We start from the raw sequence: 21,612 nt of genomic DNA on the forward strand, positions 1-21,612 counted from the left end.
TCGTGAACTCGTTCGAATAAATGTAGGTTTACATGTTTGTACCAAATTTCATCAAAATCGGATCATTTTTGCTCGAGTTATCGCGCTAACGGACACATATATATGTATATAAATATATATATATATGAATTTGAACGGATGGTGTTTTTGGTCTCTAGGGACCTCAAAACGAAAAAAAAAATCGGTCCCGCGTCCAGGTCTTACCATGAGTACTACGGTAATAGCTTATTCCCTATATGGGAAATTCGCTAAAAGGTCACTTAAAACACTAGTATCCTGATGTTGGATTTCTTCATTTCTTCAAATAGTAAACTGATAAGTATTGCGTTGTTATGAGTTTTTTTTTTAGTATACATTAAGCTTGTCATAGGGAACTAATAATTGAATAAAGATATAGTGTTAAGTTGAAAGTTCCTCGCCACAAGAAGAGATTCACCTGACTAAAACTCTAATCTTTTTTTTATATCAAACTATTTACCGAATCATACATTTTAAAAATTTTGCAAAGATAAAACATTTTCCGAAGCTCTGACCAGTGTCATATATATATTTGTACCTGACTGTAGCCTTCTTTGCCGAGTCTGTAGTGTAGATTGTTCAGAGCTCTTTTCCCAGCCACGATTCCTGAGTTGATGTTTACTTCACCTTCGCCCCACCTCATGTATTCTCTTGACTCCTCAACAACGTGAATCTGAAAAAAAATTTATTTACATTTATTCTTGAAGGACACTGGTTCGATCCAAAGTAGGATTTATTCTGGATTTGGATTCATTTGACATTTGGCTACAAATTAATTATGCTACCTAACAAAAGGTCAACATCAAATAGAGAAAACTATAACATTTTTGCCACCAAGACCAAGACTTGGTCGCATAGTGGTAAGGTGTCTTAAACTTTAGTGCGAGATAGACAGGTTTGATCCTCACCAAAGCCAAAAAATGTAAGTTTTTTTTACTGCTATCCCTTAACAGCTTTTAATATTCTCTATTACAAATTGCCAACAGTGTAAAACTAAAAAATCGATAAAGTAAACAAATTTCAATTGTACTAAACAATTTGTACTTACATGATGCGGCACCAACTGATCATAGCCCATATTGCTGCCGGAAGCACAACAAGCCATAGCGACCAATGCAGCACTTGGTAACAGATCAAACACACTCCTCTTGTCTACAGGGCTCTGGTTGTCATGGGTGAGGTCCAGGAAGAGAGCATGAGCCACGGTGGGGGCCAGGGGACGGTCCTGGCGGGGGGTGAAGGCACCTACTGGGGCCCCGCCATACCTGTAGACCAACCTACCCAGCTCATGACTGTCCCAGGCGGACATTGCCTCTGTGAAACATCACTTTGGTTATTGGAAGTGATGATTTTAAACATTATTGCTTATGAGACATGAATACCACATACTTTTTACGTTCATCATACATCAAGCGTCTTATGGTAAATAGTCTTGCTATCAACCTTACTGGAAAATTGTTATTGTCATGTGAGTTTCATAAATTATTCAACCCTCATTAAGGCACTAAAATACATTTTACTTATTTCTGTAACTTTATGCTTTTTTGTGAAAATGGGTTGGTATTACTAATTTCGACTTTTGAGAGTTAAATTAGTTGGTAAAAATGTATGTTAAGTAAAAAGTAAATGAGCGTTTTGAGGGTTCTGATATTTTGGACATCTAGTACAGTATTGCCATTTAAAATGGGCTTCCTGTACTATAAAGTGAATGTGGTAGAATGGAGTGGGATGAGCTGTGCTGTGTAGTGTTGTTACTCAATAAGATAAACTGGTTCTTTAGCCAACATTTCTTAGTAAAACCTCACAGATTAAGGGCTAACTGGGTCCAGTTTCAAAACATCAAAAAGCAACTGGTTTTTCTCTGGACCCAACTGGCAGATTAGTAGGCAAGCACTATAACCACTCAGAAACCCATCATAAGCTACAACATCTCTTTATGAGAGTTCAATAAATTGGTTAAAACTAAAGAAAAACACAAACAATCCCTAAACTAGTCCACTATCTAAATTTTCAAACTAATTAATTATGTTAATTTACTGATAACAGAAAATTAGCAGGAGTTAAGTTAGCTTTATATTTTAAAACAACTTTTTCTGCAATTTTGTCAGCTGAGTGTTAAGTTTTTTTTTACAGTAAAATAGAACCCTGTTTAGCCGAATTCAGGTTAACCGAAACCCAGGTTAACCGAAACAGTTTCATAAAATTATACACGGCTTAAATATAAGTAATGTAAAATGCTTTAGTAACTTCAGTTGTTTAGTTTAAAGTATTTCATAACCCAGTGTAACATTTCTATAGCTGAACTAAAACACTGTATTAAGACATTGTTTTAATATTAAATTTTCCCACACACTGTGGTAATAAAAAGGTTTTTTTAGCATATGATGGGTTAACCGAAAAATTTGTTATCTGAAACGGCTCTCCCCCCTTTATTTCGGTAAAACGGGTGTTAGAGCCAGACTTAATTTAATTTAATTTCTGAAATCCCAGAGACATTTTAATTTATCCTTTTTCATTCCTGTTGCAACATCACCAACCATAACCACCCTCATTCAGGTTCCATACATTTAAATTTCCCGCCTATCCCTACTACAAGAAGAAGAAGTAGTGAAGGAAAAACCAATGCAGCAAGATGGCCATCTACAGAGAAGTCAACCCAAACATGTGAGGTATCTTAATTTTACTCATTTTCCTATTTTTCCACCTTACAATTTCTATTTCCTAGTTTACATCCACTGCTTTCATTGGTCCTTCGAACCTGATCAATTAATTTTTAAAAATCCTATCATATTTTTCTAATAATAATCAATTTTCAACTTGCTCCTATTCTTTCAACATGTTCCTATCCTTTCATGTTAAGTCTGGCTAGTGTTCTAGGTTATTATTGCAAATAAAGCTTCTGAACATTTATTTAACATCAAGATCAAGTTCAATCAACTTTTTAAAGCATTTTATGGACTTTTATCAAGATTTAAAGAAGTGTTAATTTGTATTTATCAAATCAAACCGATTTTTCAAGCAAACATTTCCCTGCTACAGGCTGGAGGGATAAATCCCTCATTTATGGGATAGGATTCACCAACATTTCCCTACGGCGGGATAAATCCCTCGTTTCGGGATAAATCCCTCATTCTGGGATAAAAACTATCTTTTTATCCCTGCACCAGGTTTTTATGCTTTTTTCATTCCTCTTGTGAATAAAATAATTACAAATGAAGCTTTTCACTTAACAATAAGTGAACACCATTGATTTATTGCTATTTGTGACTTATTAGGCCTATCTATTCCAACAAGTGATCAAACAAAAATAAGGTCTAGGCCTGTTCACCTAATAGGCCTAAACTCAATAACTTAGCCTATTACAATCAATTTGCTCTTTGGCTAAACAATATATAGCCGAAACTGTCATTGTGGAAATATTATTGATTTTATTGGAATAATTATATATTTCATTGATATATTTTGTACCTACACACTTAGCCTAGGTTCACTATAACCATGGCTGATGCCAAAGTAAAGAAGGATATCGAAGTGCTTAAATATAAAAGGGACAATATTGTCCAAAAGATTGAATACCTTTATTCTAAAGCTAATGCTCTTACAATCAATGCAGAACCAGATGACGTGTCAGAATTTAAAGTTCGCTGTGAAAGGCTACAGGCTCATCATGACAGCTTCGAACGTTACCAAACTGACATAGCTAAATCTTATGTCCAACTGAAAGAAACTAGTGAGTTGCCAACCTTGATGGAACTTAATAAGGCCACAGATCATAAATATTTCTACATTTTATCGGTGAAAGAAAAATTGTTTTCCACCTCAGCAACCAATGAAAATCCAGCAAATGGAGCCAAACCTCTTGGTTCTGCAACAGCTAAGCTCCCAAAAATTAACCTGCCTAGCTTCGATGGCACTTTAAAAGAATGGCCACATTTTAAAGACATATATCTAGCTCTAGTCCATAACAACAGTAGCCTATCAGACATAGAAAAATTCCACTTTCTTCTAAATAGTACCAAAGGAGAGCCTAATACGTTGGTGAAAAGTTTGCCGTTGTGTTCAACCAACTATGCTCTAGTTTGGGGTCAGCTTAATGAAAGGTATGACAACAAAAGGTTACTAGCCTCACATTACATCGAGGAAATTCTAAGCATAAGCCCAATTCATGTTGAGTCTCTGAAACCTTTGCGCAACTTACTTGACACACTCAATGAAAATACTTTAGCCTTAAAAAACATGCAAATACCTGGGAATATGGGAGAGTTTATCATATTGCACATTGCTTTAAAAAGCCTTGACAAACATACTAGACAACTGTTTGAACGAAAACATTCCAATAAAGAGTACCCTTCATTCACTGATTTTATTGAGTTTCTGAAAGATCATTGCAAATCCTTGGAAGCCGCTGGGGATTCCCGCTCTAATTCCAAGTTTGGCCTACCCAAATCAACTTCAAAACCGTACACTGTCAAATCACCAGCTACTGTTGTTTCAAGCAAACGATCGTTTCATGTCAGTACGAACAATCAAGACAAGCTTCCACCAAGCTGCCTATATTGTAATAAAGAACACAAAGTATATTCTTGTCCATCTTATTTGCAGTTGTCTCCGACCAAACGATGGGAGTTTATTAAATCTAAAGAAGCTTGCTTTAACTGTCTTACTGATTCTCATATGTTAAGTAAATGCAGATCCAATCGTACATGCTTTAAGTGTAAACGGCATCACCACACTACACTTCATGTTAATCCAGGTGAAAACAATCCTTCAGCTGCAAAGCCTGACAACACTCCATCATCTGATCGTAATGAAGATATTAAGGAAATGTCATCTCTGCCACAGCCTACTTCCGCGCTAACATGTACTAGGCCTAATATCGCTTCTAATTCCAAAAAGGATTGCTTTGATTCTACAACAGTTCTTTTAGGCACTGCAGTTATTCGCCTTCAGGATTCCACAGGCAATTTTCAATCGGCCAGAGCTCTTGTTGACGCAGGAAGCCAAAGTTCATTCATCACTGAGGCATGTGCACAGCGACTTGGACTGCCGCGACGCCGGCACATTCAACCTATTTTAGGCCTATCTGAAACTTCAGTATTGAGTAACAAAGGCATAGTTTTATGTGTTCTGAAGCCTTCACACCAAGACACCCCCATTCTTGAAGCTAATGCTATAGTATTAAATCGTATTACTTCTCAACTTCCTTCAACCACACTTCATGAGAAAGTAAGATTGTTTTACCAGGGCTGGGACTTGGCTGATCCTGAATTTTATCTACCAAGCAAGATTGACTTCCTTATAGGTGCAGATCTATTCCCACAACTCTTTGATGGTGGGCGGCTTGATTCTCCTCACGGAATCCCAACAGCATACCATTTTCGGATGGTTACTTATTGGAGAAACTTCTGTCCCAGTTTCCCAGTTTCAAACTGTCTAACTGTGTCTAAACTGTGTGCTAACTTAGCACTCTTAGATCATGAATCACTGGAATTCAATTTAAAAAGGTTCTGGGAAGTAGAAGAACCCCCAATGACTAAGTGTCTGGTTAGTCCTGAGGATGATCAATGTGAATCGATATTTACTTCAACAACTGAACGAGACTCATCTGGTCGTTTCATTGTCAATCTGCCATTCAAAAATGATTCACCAGACCTTGGCAACTCTTATAACCGAGCAAAAAACTGCTTGTTGTCCTTAGAAGGGAAATTCAAGCGAAACCCTGAATTTCAGTCAGCCTATTCTGCATTTATAACAGAGTATGAAACTCTAGGCCATATGACTAAAGTTACAAATCCTATGAAAGAGGCCTACTACATCCCGCACCATGGCATCTTCAAGAAAAATGCATCTGCCTCCAAGTTGCGTGTTGTATTTAACGCATCAGCTCCGACTACATCGGGCAAGTCACTAAATGATGAATTACTAATAGGCCCCAAGCTACAAACTGATATTTGTAAAATCTTGTCTTTATTCCGTCTTCATTCTTATGTCTTCACTACAGACATCGAAAAAATGTATCGTCAGATCCTTGTAAATCCAGAGCACAGAACTTATCAAGCAATCTTATGGCGAGATAATCCTGAAAACGAAATCTCGACCTATCTTCTCAACACTGTAAGTTATGGAGTCTGTAGTAGTCCTTTTTTAGCGCTACGCACGCTACGTCAGCTTGCCTCTGAACGTTCTGAACAATACCCATTGGCAAGTGATGTCGTCCTGAACTCCACGTTCGTAGATGATATTCTCACTGGAGGGGACTCCCTAGAGAAAACAAAAAAGGTTAAAACTGAACTTATTAGCCTTTTAGAATCAGGCGGGTTCCAATTGCGGAAATGGTCCAGTAACTCTCAGGAACTTTTGCAGGATGTTCCATCCCATCACCAGGAACTGATTTTTCGTGATGACAAGTTGGAAAACCCCTCTATAAAGGTGTTAGGCCTAAAATGGAATCCTATTTCTGATGTGTTTTCCTACGAGGTTCATGTAGAACAGTTACCCACAACGAAGCGAAGTCTGCTATCTCAAGTATCAAAAGTTTATGATCCTCTTGGTCTAATCACTCCTGTGGTATTATGGGCTAAATGTTTAATTCAGAAGATTTGGACATTAGGCCTAGATTGGGACCAGACCCTTCCAACTGATATTATTAATCAATCTGTCAAGTACTTTGAAAACCTCCCACAGCTCAGCCGACTCAATATTCCCCGACCAGTTCTGTCGCCAGGAAATAACGAAGCTCAACTCCACGGATTCTGTGATGCCTCAGAAGTAGGCTACGGCTGTGCCGTCTACCTTCGCATCGTTGACAGTAATTGGCCAAGTTCATTCAAACTTGATAATGGCTAAATCTAAGGTTGCGCCTTTAAAGAAATTATCAATTCCCCGCTTAGAACTGTGCGGTGCAGCTTTATTAAGCAAAACTATGATATACTGTCACGACATATTCAACTCTAAACTTGGAATAATTCCTTCATTTGCCTGGACTGATTCAGTTGTAGTTCTTCATTGGATTCGCTCTCCTCCACATCAGTTAAAGACATTTGTAGCTAATCGTGTAGCAGAAATCCAGTCTCTCATCGTACCTGCGAAGTGGCGACATACTACAACATCTTCAAATCCTGCGGACTACGCTTCAAGAGGACTGCTTCCTAATGAGATTTTGGACACTTCCTTATGGTGGCAAGGACCGGACTGGCTACAAGAAGACCAATCTTCATGGCCTACTCAACCGTTACCTGCATTATCTTCAGAAGAGTCTTTACTCGAGTTTCGACCTAATACGTCATCTGTATGTGTCTCTGCTAAACAACCTACAAATCATATTATTGAATTGATTGAAAATAGCTCTGATTTTAGAAAGCTACAGTCATGCTTTGGATGGGTTTTACGATTTATAAATAATTGTCAGAAGAGTAAAGAAAAAAACTTTCCTAACCTATCTTTCAGCAGCAGAACGCACAGCCTCTCTTAATTCACTAGTGAAAACCACGCAGTTTCATCACTTTCAAGATCAAATCAAGAAGATTTATTCACAACAAACTAGTCCTATGTTTCAGCGGCTAGATCCATTTCTTGATTCTAATGGAATTCTAAGAGTAGGTGGTCGTTTGAAGAATGCTCAGCTAGGCTATGATGCTAAACATCCCATGCTGCTTCCGAAAAACTCACCTTTGACGCATCTCCTCATTGATTACTTTCATGTAAAGTATCTGCATATTGGTCCAAGGACTCTCCAATCCCTTCTCTCCAGACAGTTTTGGATAATTTCTGCCCGACATGTAATCAGGCATCGCATATCTAAGTGCCTTGTTTGTACTAAGTTTAAGGCTAATTCACCTCATCCGTACATGGGCAATTTGCCGGAATCACGACTCAAACCAATACGGCCTTTTCTTGATGTAGGCGTGGACTTTGGTGGGCCATTCATGACAAAAACAGATAGGCTACGCAAACCTCAAATATTGAAGAGTTACGTCTGTTTGTTCGTCTGCTTCAGCACGAAAGCTATTCACCTTGAGCTGGTATCATCACTCTCCACTGAAGCCTTTTTGGCATGTCTAGATAGATTTGTGTCACGTAGAGGTCTCTGTGCAAACATCTACTCGGACCAAGGAACAAACTTCGTTGGAGCCGACAGGGAACTTCAAGATCTTTGTAACTTACTCTACAAGCCTCCCTCATCTGACGTGATTCAGTCAAAGGTTGCTAACCTTGGCATTAGTTGGCACTTTAATCCACCCGCAGCCCCTCACTTTGGTGGCTTATGGGAAAGCGGAATCAAATCCACCAAGTACCATCTTTAAGAGGGTTATTGGAAATCAAATTTATACTTTCGAAGAGTTTTCAACACTTCTAACCAAAATCGAAGCGATTCTCAACTCAAGGCCACTATGCAGTCTCTCACCAGATCCAAATGAATTTCAAATCCTCACTCCAGGCCACTTTCTTATAGGCGAGCCGCTAGTTGCTCTACCACAGGCAGACTTCTCCACCACTCCTTCTAATCGGCTATCCAGATGGCAATTGATCCAACAAGCTCAAAAATCATTTTGGAATACCTGGAGTCGAGAATACTTGCACCAACTCCAGCAGAGGTACAAGTGGAATCTAAAACAACCTAACCTGAAGATTGACGATCTCGTCTTAATTAAAGACAAAAATTTGCCTCCTTTGAAATGGACCGCTGCTCGAGTCATTGCAACGCATCCTGGTAAAGACGGCATCGTCCGGGTCGTCTCCCTCAAAACTCCAACCGGACAGCTTCAGAGGCCAGTAGTTCAACTGTGTCCTCTACCGCTAGAATAACTTACGTTGTTCAAGAAGATTGAGAAGATATTTTATTTTGTGTTTTTAGAAGAAACAAACATCTTTAATTTTCAATTTTGAACTATTACTTAACTGCGTTTTTCTATTTTGAACAATTTTACGTTTTAATTTGTGAAAAAGGACTAAGGACTAGCCCTTTTTGGTGGGCGGAAATGTTAGAGCCAGACTTAATTTAATTTAATTTCTGAAATCCCAGAGACATTTTAATTTATCCTTTTTCATTCCTGTTGCAACATCACCAACCATAACCACCCTCATTCAGGTTCCATACATTTAAATTTCCCGCCTATCCCTACTACAAGAAGAAGAAGTAGTGAAGGAAAAACCAATGCAGCAAGATGGCCATCTACAGAGAAGTCAACCCAAACATGTGAGGTATCTTAATTTTACTCATTTTCCTATTTTTCCACCTTACAATTTCTATTTCCTAGTTTACATCCACTGCTTTCAACGGGGTTCTACTTTAAACCCAATTTTGGACCCACCCTTGAGGTTTTAACCTCGTTTTATTAAGCAATGTTCTAGTAAAAATACAAATTCTTATCTTTCAGTGTAAGTAGGATTTGTTTAATTACATAACATAGGAGTAATATAAAAAAGTATAGTAATCTACTATCAAACAAACCTCGTATCAAAGATGTGATTCCCAGTCTGTTAACAAAAATGTTGTCAGTTTGGTCAGAATTTGTGAAAAGTTCCGCAGCCACAAACAGGTTTGGTCTTACTTTTCTGGCAGCGTCAATCAAATACTGAAAGGAAGAACAAGTAACGCTTACATTGGGAAAATTACAATGCTAATTACACTAATAGGGTAGCACTAAATAATACAGAATTAATATTTTTTTTATATGATTATATAAACTGGCTTTGGACAAAGATGACTATTCTCTTCTGTATGTACTTACTTACATGCCAAATATCTGGAAAAGTGTACAACACAAAAAAAAACAGGTTTATACTGTACCAGAGAATCAGCTGCTTCATATGTAACATACAAATTAACATAACTTTTCCAAATTTCTCTCTAAACTATTTTGAAACGCTTAAAAGCACAAATACTTTTGTAAACTGAAGTGTTTTTGTACCAATAACGTTTGTCCGTAACCGATAAAATACAAAAAGTTTTAAATTAAAATTCCCATGTTATTCTTACGGAGACTAAGTAGACTGTTATAGTTCGCCTGTTTATCGATATATTTTGATCAAACTAGGCAAATTTATTAATTTTATCCTCAACTATTAAATTAAAAAAATAAAAATAAAACACACTTTATCACTCTCCCTATGGCAACAAACCTAGGTAATGGTTAAACCTAATGTTATTTAAATAGATTTAAGTAAAAATCAAATCAGGCAAATGGAAATTCGCTTAGTCTGCAGGTTTTCTGCGGCGGGGATATTTTAATATTCCATCTTTAAATCCTTGACACTAGCCTCTAGCCCAGAACCAATATCACATTACTTCAGGCCAGACCTCAAAGCATCAGTATCTAGATAAAATCCATTATTGATTGGCGGGATTTGAACCCGGGACCTCGGGGACTAAAGTACCACACTCTACCACTAGATCAGCTCACTCCTCGCTGTTCGATACTGTAAGAGCTTACTTTTGATTCCTAAAAAAACAGCTGTCCCACACTGTAATTTAAAATTCTACGGAACAGCTGATATAACATTTGTTTACCTCAGCAACTACAAGTGGAGTAGAGTGACAGTTGTCCAAGCGAACTCCATCAAACACTCGAGCTGTTTGTTCCACATACGCTTGCATGTGCTGCCACAGGAATGGACAATCTTCTGGCTTGTCACCGTACCTGAACAGTAAAGACGGAACTATTCACTTCAAACAATAAATCAGTCATTTAACTTTAAAGAGCAATTGTTTATAGCTGAGTGATGTCTAACCTAGTGTTACTTTCTCTAGTTCACCAACTGCGTGGTATTTAATGGTTTAATTAATTGTACATTTAGGCTACATTTCTAAGATTATTATTTACGAGGGGTTCTGTAGGGTTCAGAACATGTTTTAGGAGCAAAATGCAAACGCAATTCTACCCTTTAACTTTCAACGATTTTTTGGTTCAAGACATCTAATTTGATGAGCTGAGTAGTTATAGTGCTTGCGTAGCAATCAAAAGCTTGCTGGTTTGATCCTGAGAAAGGTCAGTAGCTTTTTGAAGGTTCAAAAGTAACAACTGTTGTTCCTGATCATTGGGCTTTAAATAAATGATCCTGAGTGATGAAACAGCTGAGTTTCAAGTTACCCTATTGTGCCTTACCTGAGTTTGACGCTGTCGCCCCACGCTATCAGTTCCCTCCTCAAGTACACGTTGGACTCCGAACTTGCAAAGTTAGAGAGCGGATCGGCATTCATCACCCAGCCGTTGTGAGCCATAACATAGCAAGCGTTCCCTGAGTACATCACGTCTTCATTCAGGCTGTCGTCTGCGTCTGTGAAATACCTGTGGAACGCATCATAGTTACAACTACTTTCCTACATGATTAATGAGATAAATTAGTCTATTTACTTTAAGCTTACTTCAAGAGTTACAATCAGTGATAGACCGATTCCAAAATGTTGATTCTCATCCAAAAAAATAGCCAAACTTGAAGAGTGTCGAGAGTCAGTGAAGAAAACAAATCCGAATAAATGTAGAAGTTGATTGATTGATGAAACCAAAATACCTTCTGTGGTATAAATAGTTAGGTAGTAACGTGAGCTTGCCCCGTGGTCGAAAACTCAACGTAAAGTATGTATTATCATTATGCAAACTTCTCTATTTCCACCCCACGCTGTAAATAAAACATGTGATTGGAATATCTTCAATTTGTTTTGATTTTCTGTTTATATTTTGTTGTTATTTCGTCACCAACATGGCAACCCATAAGACCCATGTAAATTTTTTTTCATTTTAAATCCATTTTTTGTGCTTATTTTTTAGCCTATTTTAATTTATAATGGGATTCTGCACAACTACAGGAAAATATCTTTCATTTGGTATCAACTGCGTGTAATTCGGTCCAGTAGTATAGCCAGGCTAGCTGTCAACAATTTTGCAACACTTTTTTAGTATATAAGATTATAAGTAAGAAAGTAAGATATCAATCATACAAACCTTGGGACAAGGGGGTCTTTAGCAGACACCACTGGTACCCTAGGTCCATCAGCTTGTACTCGGAAATAGCGAATACCTGCAATGGAGTTTTCTACTGCAGCAACTAGATGTGCCTGTACCTATAATAACACGATATCACTTCAAACTTTGATAGTTCACTCACCAACAATACATGGCTAGGTGGCACAAAGGATTATAGTGCTCGCCTGGTCATCAAAATGTCATCAGTTCAATCCTGAGTAGTCAGTAGTGTTTGATGGTTCAAAATTGGACCCAGCTGTCCTTGAACATTGGGCGTTTAATAATCATGATTAAATACACAGCTGATCTTAGTAAAAAGCTAAAAAGGTATCTCACCCCATTCTCAATTTCATTTCTATTTCTACACAATATTTTGTTGTTCGATGAAATGATCATGGATGATAAACTTACCTCCAGTTATAAGGCATCTTTTCTTTGATGAAAATTATGGTTTGATTATTAGTGAATCTTTAATTACTAAGATTAAGATTATATTTTACCTGCTAGGAACAACAATTCTGTTTCACTCGTTTTGACTTCAGTAAGTTAATGTACAGTACTGTATATGATTTAAAAGAGTTCAAACTAAATTAACTGTTCAGATTTTTTTTACTTAAGTATTTTTTTAAGCTGAGTTTCTAATCAAGCCAATGACTTGCAAATTATAATTTCTAATTGAAATGCTCCTTTCTGAAATAACATTTGTCAAGGCACACACGATTGAGGGGGCCATAGAGATATTACTTGAAAGTTTTATGTGTCCTTTCTTTTCTTCTAAATACCATTTGAACTATTCAAATGAAACTATCCAAGTTTTAAATAAATACAATTGTGTGCTTTTTAATGTTATTGTACAAGCAACTTCACTACACTAATCACATTATGTCAAACTAAAGCCTATTTTACAGCAGTAGTCGTAGTCGATAAATAAATTCAGCTCAGCTAATATGACACCACTAATGCCAGGGGACTGCTTTAAATTTGCTTAAATCGAAAAAGCTCATCTCTCACAGGAAACAGTTTGTTGAAATTAGTTGTCATAACCATAAAAACTATAAAATTCCATATTAATCTTTCACCAAACTTCAAATATGGGGTTCCGTAGGGATCCATTCTGGGCCCAATTTTATTTATAATTTATTTTATTCCAGTGGTTCCATTCTGATTTTGAACATTAAAGGATTCCCATAGCTCAATATTGTATCCAGTACAGGTTATAATTTTGTCTAAAGAATAAGCTTTTTAACTTTTAATGAACACTAAACAACAACTGAAACAATATTTTCAAGCCACAAACCTGTTGATAGACTGCGCCATTTAACTCCTCCAATTTCTTTTTGAAGTCTTCAGCACAACGCCGGAGTCTTGTGTCCTCGTCAAAACAGTCGCTCCTGTAGAATAAATTTAGTTTAAATTACTATTACTAATCTTCACAAAAAACAAAGAGGGCAAACAAAACTAAGTGCAATTGTGAATCATCAATTCTTAATACATCAAACAAAAAAGTGATTCATTGGATTAACCACTTTAGTAACTTAAGAAATATTTTGAATTGAATATAATTTACACTAACACTTAATGTTGTTTAAAGATTAATGAGTACATTTTCCATCCTAAGTAGTGAAGCAAACATTTTACATTTTTGGACTCTGGAAAATGCAATTATTTCAACTCCACTTCCATATCTGTTCCTATATCTATTGGCATTTAATAATTAAAATCTCCAAGCGACTAACCTGTACACATTATACAGCCGCAGAGCCAGTTCCAAGTCCACAGTTGTGTGCAGCCTCCTATACTGAGGGTCTTGTACCAACTTGAGCTGGCTGTAGTCGGGAGGTGCCGCGGTAGGTAACGGTGGGACCCTGTTACGAGCCTTCGCTTGAAACTCTTCTACTAGAGCGTGGACGTTCAGCAAGTAAAGCTCGGGGATCTTCACTCTGGGAAGAACTGTGCCAAATAACGCGTGGCGAATAGCCTGAAACAGACAATAGTGGCCTGTGAGGATGGTTTGTATGAGTAATGTAAATTAAAACTAGGAACATCTTGAGCTGAATTGGGTGGTATTTTTATTGCAGCAAAAGCCCTATTTATTCCAAATATGTAGCATTGACATAGCTTTTGAGACAGCAACATCAACCATTATTGACTGTTTAATCTTTAGGGTTACATTGTTCTCTTTCTCTCTACTATTTTAGGATGTTTTAAAATAAGAATGCAGGATGAGTGTAGACTGAAGAATCAAGTGAGATGATCTGTGTAGCATTTTTACTGACTATGGATACCTTTTTCTATTGTCAGGACCATTTATAATCAAGGACAGCTGGGTCCAGTTTTGAACCATTAAAAGCCATGAACACTTTTTGTAATATAGAAGCAGCAACCCTTTGATTTTCAGGCAAGTGCTACAACCTGTGAGCTACCCAGCTATATGGGTAACACTCTGTTTCTTTTAAGTTTTACATCAACTATTCAATATTACCTGAATAAAATGCAGTACAGTATTAAATTATTGCAAAAGTTGTAGAGAAACCTGATTTCAAACAGTACAGGAAATATTTTTACAGTCTGAAAAAATCAGTTTGGTTGTTTGGTGTACTTGTAAAACTTCCTGTTGGTGGCAATTTTAGGAACTTGTGGGATTAAGAAAACATTACTTAACAAATAGCATATAGAGAAAACATTAACTCCCCAAGAGGTTTACTCGTACAAACCAAATGGTTGTCCAACAGACATAGACATAGTATTCCCACACACTTTATAATGATTCACTTCCTAGTATTTCAAAATTATGTGAAGTTAAATTGCTCATTCTCAAAACTTAAATCACACAATAAACAGAGACATAATTCACTTTTCACTTCAAGTTTAATGAATAATTACTTGTTAAAGTGACTGAATTACAGAATCAAAGTTTCAAACTCCAGCAACAAAGTTCCTAGGGATTTTAAGGTTGATGATTGGATTTTTTTTACTCAATGATGATAAACGGATCACATCAAGGACTTATTTCACTGAGTTTTTTTGAAGCTCCAATACAAGACTAACTGTTCTGTAAATAATTTCAAGTTCAAAGGTAAATTCTTAAACAGGGTTTTTAGCAGTAATAAAGATATACTTCACATTTGGTTTTTGAAGAAGAGAAAGAAGAGTTAAGTGACACATACATCACAGGTTTTAGAAACTAATATACACACTGGAACAACCATGTTCCAGAAACACAATTAAGACTGACCTGTAGATGTTCATCGCAGTTGACCTCGGCCGGGACCCCAGAGAACTCCCACAATCCCTTGGAGACCTCTAGGCTGAACTTGTACAGAGTCAAGTCCAGCAGGTAAGCCGGCCGAAGGTGAGGACAGTTCTGTAGATTGTATGTACACTCTGGATGTTCTCTCAACCACGGACTCTCATTGGCCGTGTGGTTCAACACGATGTCACAGATGCTCAACATCTAAACATTCACGGACCTTATAACGGTCATCAATTTGGTGATATCTCAGAGAAGTAAGATACAGAGGAAACATTCAATGGTACACTTAAGTCGTGTCTAGCACCAGTCGCTTGTGTCTAGTTCAAATTCCTTTCGCTCTCCTTCCCCTTCTCACCATCACGTACTATAGCACTCACACTATAGGAAGAGCTTGTCAGCTACAACTGCCATTGTAAACAATAGCCATTCGGACTCTTCCTTGCTCAGTACTAGTATATTCCCGCCCCACCATTCCAGAGCTAAAAAAAAGCACGGTTGTTCCGTAAGCATGCTTTCTCTGTATCTTACTTCTCTGTTGTGTTAGGAAAGTATAGAATACAATAAAATACTCAAACCATAAAATAGTACAAGCATTTTTGAGTCACCTTCTTCTGTAGTCATCTTTGTTCTTGAGGGTGTGTTTGGCTTCAGGGAGTATAATATACCAGATAAGAACTTCTGCAAGAAAAAGGACAAAAAATAACACATTTTAAGTTTAGCTAGTTCTGTTACCTCTGGGTATTTAGTAAAAGCTCAATGATCAAGAACATCTCAGTCTAGTTTTAAACCATCAAAAAGATGAGTTTTCTTAGGGTTGGATCGGCAACCATCTGATACATCTGATAAATCAATTACGTTCAGAATTCAGATGCTTACAGCAGTATACTACCCTTACCTTCCACTCATTCCTGATCTTTTCTATCAGATTCTGGAGCTCATTGATGTCAGGTGTGTGTCCATTGACAGCAAACGTGGGGTTGAGAGCAAGTTGGTTCTGTAGACTGTAGGCAGAATTTGACCCTCCGAGTTCCTAAAAAAATTTCATGTTGATAGTATTCTTGAAATGTTAGTACTGGTAGTTTTATCCATGCTTTACAGAAAGGTAAAAGAAATATAAAAAAATTGCAAATTGCAAGCTAAGAAAATTGTTGTTTGCCTGTTTGTATGTTCACTTAAATATTTCCTTAAAATTTTTAAATCTATTCTTTTTTTAAATAACATCAGTTTCTCGATGAGTACTTAGCTTTGCTCCTTCAGGGAAGGTAATTAAGTGTGTGTTTAGTGAAATGTACATAACTTAGTATGAAATATACAAATTTGATTCAATACATCCGTAAACAAGAAAACTACAACAGTTGTTTATGTCCTCCATAATAACATAGGGACTTTAAACTTAGAGGCGGTTCACGAGTACGGGGTTTCGTGGCCCGCGGTTATCGTTGTTCTCGGCCAATTTTAACCGACGGCCAAAAAATGGGTTCACGACATAGAGCGTTAGCCGAGATCAAGCTTAGCCGAGACCAACGCTGACCGTCGCTCAACAGCAGGGATTTAACGGGGAACTTTCGTTATAAGGTTGGCAACAGCCACGTGGGCTACCGGCCGAGCCGCTGCTCGCGGTCGACGAGTCCCAAAACAATAGGATGACGTGATAAATTATTATATTTACAGTATACAGAGTGTTCACTGATATTGCATAAAAAGGTTGTGAACTTAACTTGCACTTAAATTCATTTTATACTAAAGTTTTAAGTTACTGGATTAGTCATTGAATTATGAAATGAATAATACAATTTTACTGACATGACATTGAATCGGGAAAATACAATAATGTTTTTAATAAAATTTGTTAAAACAAATCTTAGTAATGTTCGCAAACTAAATTTAGATCACCATTTATGTTCAAATTTAAGACGTACTTATCAGGTTTGCAGTGTTATCCAAAAATTTCAAATATTTCACGGAATGACTGTTCTTTTTAAGTAGGCTATGTATGATTAACTGTTATGTATAAGTAATTTGTGAAAAAAATAAATTTGGAGGAACAACTGGCTATTATAGGAGTCGGGATGCCCTCATATGTAAAAAATAATAATATAAAACGTAAATGTTTTTGTTTAAAGGTGATTGCAATATATGTGACGTAGATATTTTTCTTTTATTGAGAAACAAATAAATATTAAACATTAGTAACATTAGTGGCTAAGTGATATTAGAATATTTCATTACGGTACTTACTGTGTAGAGGAATGGAATTTCTAAATCAGATGGCAGTATACACCCTAGTTAGTATTTCGCGCTTTTTCAATACCTCAGCATGTAACTAAAATAAATAAAAAGGTTAAAATACCTGATTGTTGCCTTGTCGCCCAAAGTATTGTCCTATACGGATCCGACGATGGCGCTCGCGCCGAATTGTACATAATCCACTAGGACAATACTTTGGACCAAAGGCGACAATCAGGTATTTCAACCTTTTATTTATTTGTCAATCAGTTGGTCCAGAAACACCACAACAAAATATGAAATGTAGCTACACCTTATTTCAATGGGTTTACTCAGACTTAAGCATGAGAAATCTTAGGTGTAAGAAAACAGGTTATAATTTAATAAAAAATGTTGTAATACAACGTTTTGTATATTTAACTATAGAATTTACCTTTTATCTCGGCAAATTGAAGCAATTTATTGTAAACCCCGATATGACAAATATTAAGAAATTATCGGATGAAAAGATGTTTCAACTGTTAAATCATAAACATAAAAATATAAACATATAATTTAAAACATATAAAATGAAATGTGGAAACTTAAATAAATTGGCCTATATTAATTATACAATACAAATTCTTAGACAAACCTAACAGTATTTGTCGAAACCATTTTTATTTTGCAATTATTCGGCTGAAATAAAAGTGCTCTAAAGTGATAAAATAAATATAAAACAGTAACGTTATAAAATTAATTTGCAATTTAAATTTATATAAATAGACCTATGTTAAGCTATTAATTATATTTTTATTTAGTTATTAATTAAAATTAAAAACAGCAACTTTTTACAATGTTTTGTATGTTTTCGGCTATCAGTAGTAAAAAAATTAAAAAAATAAATATCATGTTGAGGGTAATGAAATTGTTCGGAATTTAATGGCGAATCCGAATATAACATTCTTTTTGCTAACAAAAAAACAATAAACGAGCAAATGAGATAATCCCGACATGATGTCACCTTAACCCTGCCCCCTAGCAGGGTTAAGTTGAAGACCAAAACCATTGTTATTTACGCTCGAGATTATCCAGTTTGCGCTAGACCATGACTCGTGAACCCGACATTTGGCCCGGGGTTTTCTCTAATTGAACCCGTGAAGCCGACTTTTTGCGCTCGGGTTTATCCCTGTCATAATTGGGTGAAGTTTATCTGTCTGCGCTCGAGCGCGGGTAACCTCGTACTCGTGAAGCCGATTTCCAAGCCGCGGCGCAAAAAACCGGCTATAACTGGATTTTGCGCTCGAACTAAGGATAACCCGTGACTCGTGAACCGCCTCTTACTGTTTTTGGAAATTTTCTCCTTCATTGAGTGGTGCAACAACGCTTAAATTTTGAATATACAAAATTTTTGTTTTTTCGCTTAGCTATATTTTTTTTAGAGAAACTGGAACATTTGATGTTTTGTGGATCAAAAGCCGGAAAGATAAATTTTTCACCTGATAGAATACCTTATAAACCCCATCCTAATAGTCTGATTAAATGCTAGTTTGCAAATTCAGTTGAATGAACAAAGGTTTACTTGTTTGTATCAAATTTCAGCAAAATTGGATGATTTTCACTGGAATTATCATGTTAACAGACATAAGATGTTGAACAGATTGTGTTTTTAGCCTCTGGGTCCCATACCTGTATAGGTGTGAAGTGTACCATGTTGTACCCAGTCTCCTTGGCCACTCTCAGCTTGGCCTCCCATGTGTCTAGTGGTCCCAGCAGCTTGGCAATGTAGGTAACACATTGTACACAGTCGAGAGTGATGTCTTCTCCACCAGCATTGAGTGTCGGCTCCACCAGGAAATAACCAGAACCTCGTCGAGTATCACTGCAACACAACGGATGTTGAGTGCTATGAAGGATCATTTTCCAATTTTGGTTTTAATTAGGGATTACAAGAAACAGAAACATGTACTACAAGCTAAGTTTTGTTTTAATTTAACTTTGACCCTTCACATCAAGGACTTTTTAGCAGTCATTTTGAACGGCATAATATAATCTTCACTTGCACCCACTCATGCAACTACAACTTAACACAATGTCTTGAAACTGTACTAGATGTGCTGTAAACTGGGTGACAAGCTGCTAGACCAATTACGCCAGGGCTTTGGGTTTCCTAGCACTGTTAACGAAGTGTGACATTGGTTCTGATAATTTTTTATCCGTGTAGTGTTGCCTCACTGGGCAGGAGACAGTACTGTTGATTGGTTCAAACGCAGTTAGGTCTAGTGTGCAACCAGAGCTTCCGGTAGAAGAAGCCAATCTTAATTATTGAAGCTGGAATTTTGTTCTTCTCTATTGATAAAATTTGCGTAGGTTGTCGTTTGATGTTTTATCATTTACATATTTCAACACAAAATGTAAATAAAAAAATAAAAAAAAACGAAAAAGAAAGAAAACTATATGTCCTCCTCTTTAAATGTAAAAAGAAGCAAAACAGGAGTTGTCAGCAATCCATATCAAACTCACTAATAATGTCAACTTCCACACAAGCAGGACAACGTTTATTAAAATGTGGGCCTTCCACTCCAACTAAGCCACACATTAGCAAGCTCAATACGGATCGCACATGTAGGCCTACGGAATTTGAACCAGGGCATGTAGAAAGATCCCAACTGAGGTAGCATGGCATTGGCCGATTGGGTCAATTGCCACTAATAGGACGACACTAGCGCTCGTAGGTTAGATTCTACTACTTGAGGGTCAGTAGGTTATCAGTACTATTTTTTGGGTGATCTACATAGTACATATTTCTGGGTCACCATTTTAAAACATAGATTCAGTATGGTAATCAAAGTAATGTAATAGAATCTTACACATGTAAGCTGGAATAACAAAACATTATGCAAACAACAAAAAATACTACCTGTCATTGTAGTGGAAGTAGTAATGGTAGGACCCTGGTGCACAGAGCAGCAGACGACAGTACTTGGTTGTATCGTCTGCCGTGCCACTTGTCCAGTCTAACTTTCGGTATTGCTTACGAGAGAATGGCTTCCCTTCCTCCGGCAGATTGGTGTAGACTGTGACTTTACGGCCAAACAACGTCGGACCGAGACGCAACTCTATCCACGAACCTGTGATAGAAAAACCTTCTTAAACAGTGTAAATATAAAATACAGTTTTCCAACAAGGATATTTTTGTATTTAAAACAGTTTTACTGAAAGAATCCTTGATTAAGTTTTTAGTCAGAAGTAGGTTTTTTTTTTAAATCTTAAACAATTATTTCAGTACTAAATTGTCTTTACATGGGAATACAAATATACAAACATATACATAATAAATATAGAACATTATCAAAACCACATTTTGCATCCAAACTGAAAGAGAATTTGATTCAAAAAGTGTATTACAAAATCCATACTTTTCAAAGATACATTTTAAGGCTTTACACTTTTTTTAGGAGAATTTAGATGATGGAACTTGGATATAAAATGATTATGTACCAGCTTGGTATTAACTTGGTTGATTACTGTGTCAGCCGTTGTGTACAATACTGCTTTGTCAATTGTCTGTTATTATTAAATGTAGTTGTAATTTTTTTCAAAAAAGATTAAGGCATAAATTAGGTATTTTTTTAGGTTTTTTTTAGATAGGATGCTGATTGCTGATGTTGTTTAATGTATAGTTGTACCGGTATCTAAAAAAAAAGATATACTTAAAAGATGGTACAGTATATTTATAAATACAGTAACCTGATTTTGTATTAAGCAATTTAGCTTCATCACTAAGACAAAGCAATAAAACAAACATTTTATAATCATACAATATTTTTTCAATACAGTAAATTGAAACACTATTCTTAAACTACTAGCCAATCAAAGTATACATTTTTCTGTTTAATTTGATTATAAAAAGATAAGAATAAACACAGTTGTAGCTAACAAAAATATTATACTTTAAAGCATAAAATATTTTGTTATAATAAAATGTTTATTGCTAATTATAATTTTTTATACATGATTTTTATGACATGATAAATCCATCAAGTAAAATTCATATTAATAACCTTAAATAAAACAAATTCAATAACAAATTAACAATTAAAAAAAGGTTCTTTAATACAAACTGTATTTTTAAAACACAAAAGTCAAATTTTGGATCAAGGCCAAATGTTT

At 36.3% G+C, this 21,612-nt stretch overlaps 1 protein-coding gene across 1 annotated transcript in view; it reads right to left on the reverse strand.

Moving 5' to 3' along the window:
* The window catches only part of LOC128997040 (glycogen debranching enzyme), a 61,514-nt gene that overhangs the window by 29,551 nt on the left and 10,351 nt on the right, over positions 1–21,612 (reverse strand). The window contains exons 4-15 of the mRNA XM_054422620.1: positions 20,360–20,570; positions 19,129–19,321; positions 16,130–16,264; positions 15,217–15,435; positions 13,718–13,959; positions 13,279–13,372; positions 11,961–12,079; positions 11,124–11,306; positions 10,529–10,658; positions 9,470–9,593; positions 1,067–1,332; positions 557–691 (exon numbers count right to left, since the gene is read on the reverse strand). Coding sequence (XP_054278595.1) covers positions 557–691; positions 1,067–1,332; positions 9,470–9,593; positions 10,529–10,658; positions 11,124–11,306; positions 11,961–12,079; positions 13,279–13,372; positions 13,718–13,959; positions 15,217–15,435; positions 16,130–16,264; positions 19,129–19,321; positions 20,360–20,570 — 2,051 coding nt within the window. The remainder of the gene's footprint in view (positions 1–556; positions 692–1,066; positions 1,333–9,469; positions 9,594–10,528; positions 10,659–11,123; positions 11,307–11,960; positions 12,080–13,278; positions 13,373–13,717; positions 13,960–15,216; positions 15,436–16,129; positions 16,265–19,128; positions 19,322–20,359; positions 20,571–21,612) is intronic.

Source organism: Macrosteles quadrilineatus, unplaced genomic scaffold (genome assembly GCF_028750875.1).
Source record: "Macrosteles quadrilineatus isolate MER2022 unplaced genomic scaffold, UCM_ALF_1.0 Scaffold_6__1_contigs__length_79288215, whole genome shotgun sequence".
NCBI classification, from domain to species: Eukaryota; Metazoa; Arthropoda; class Insecta; order Hemiptera; family Cicadellidae; genus Macrosteles; species Macrosteles quadrilineatus.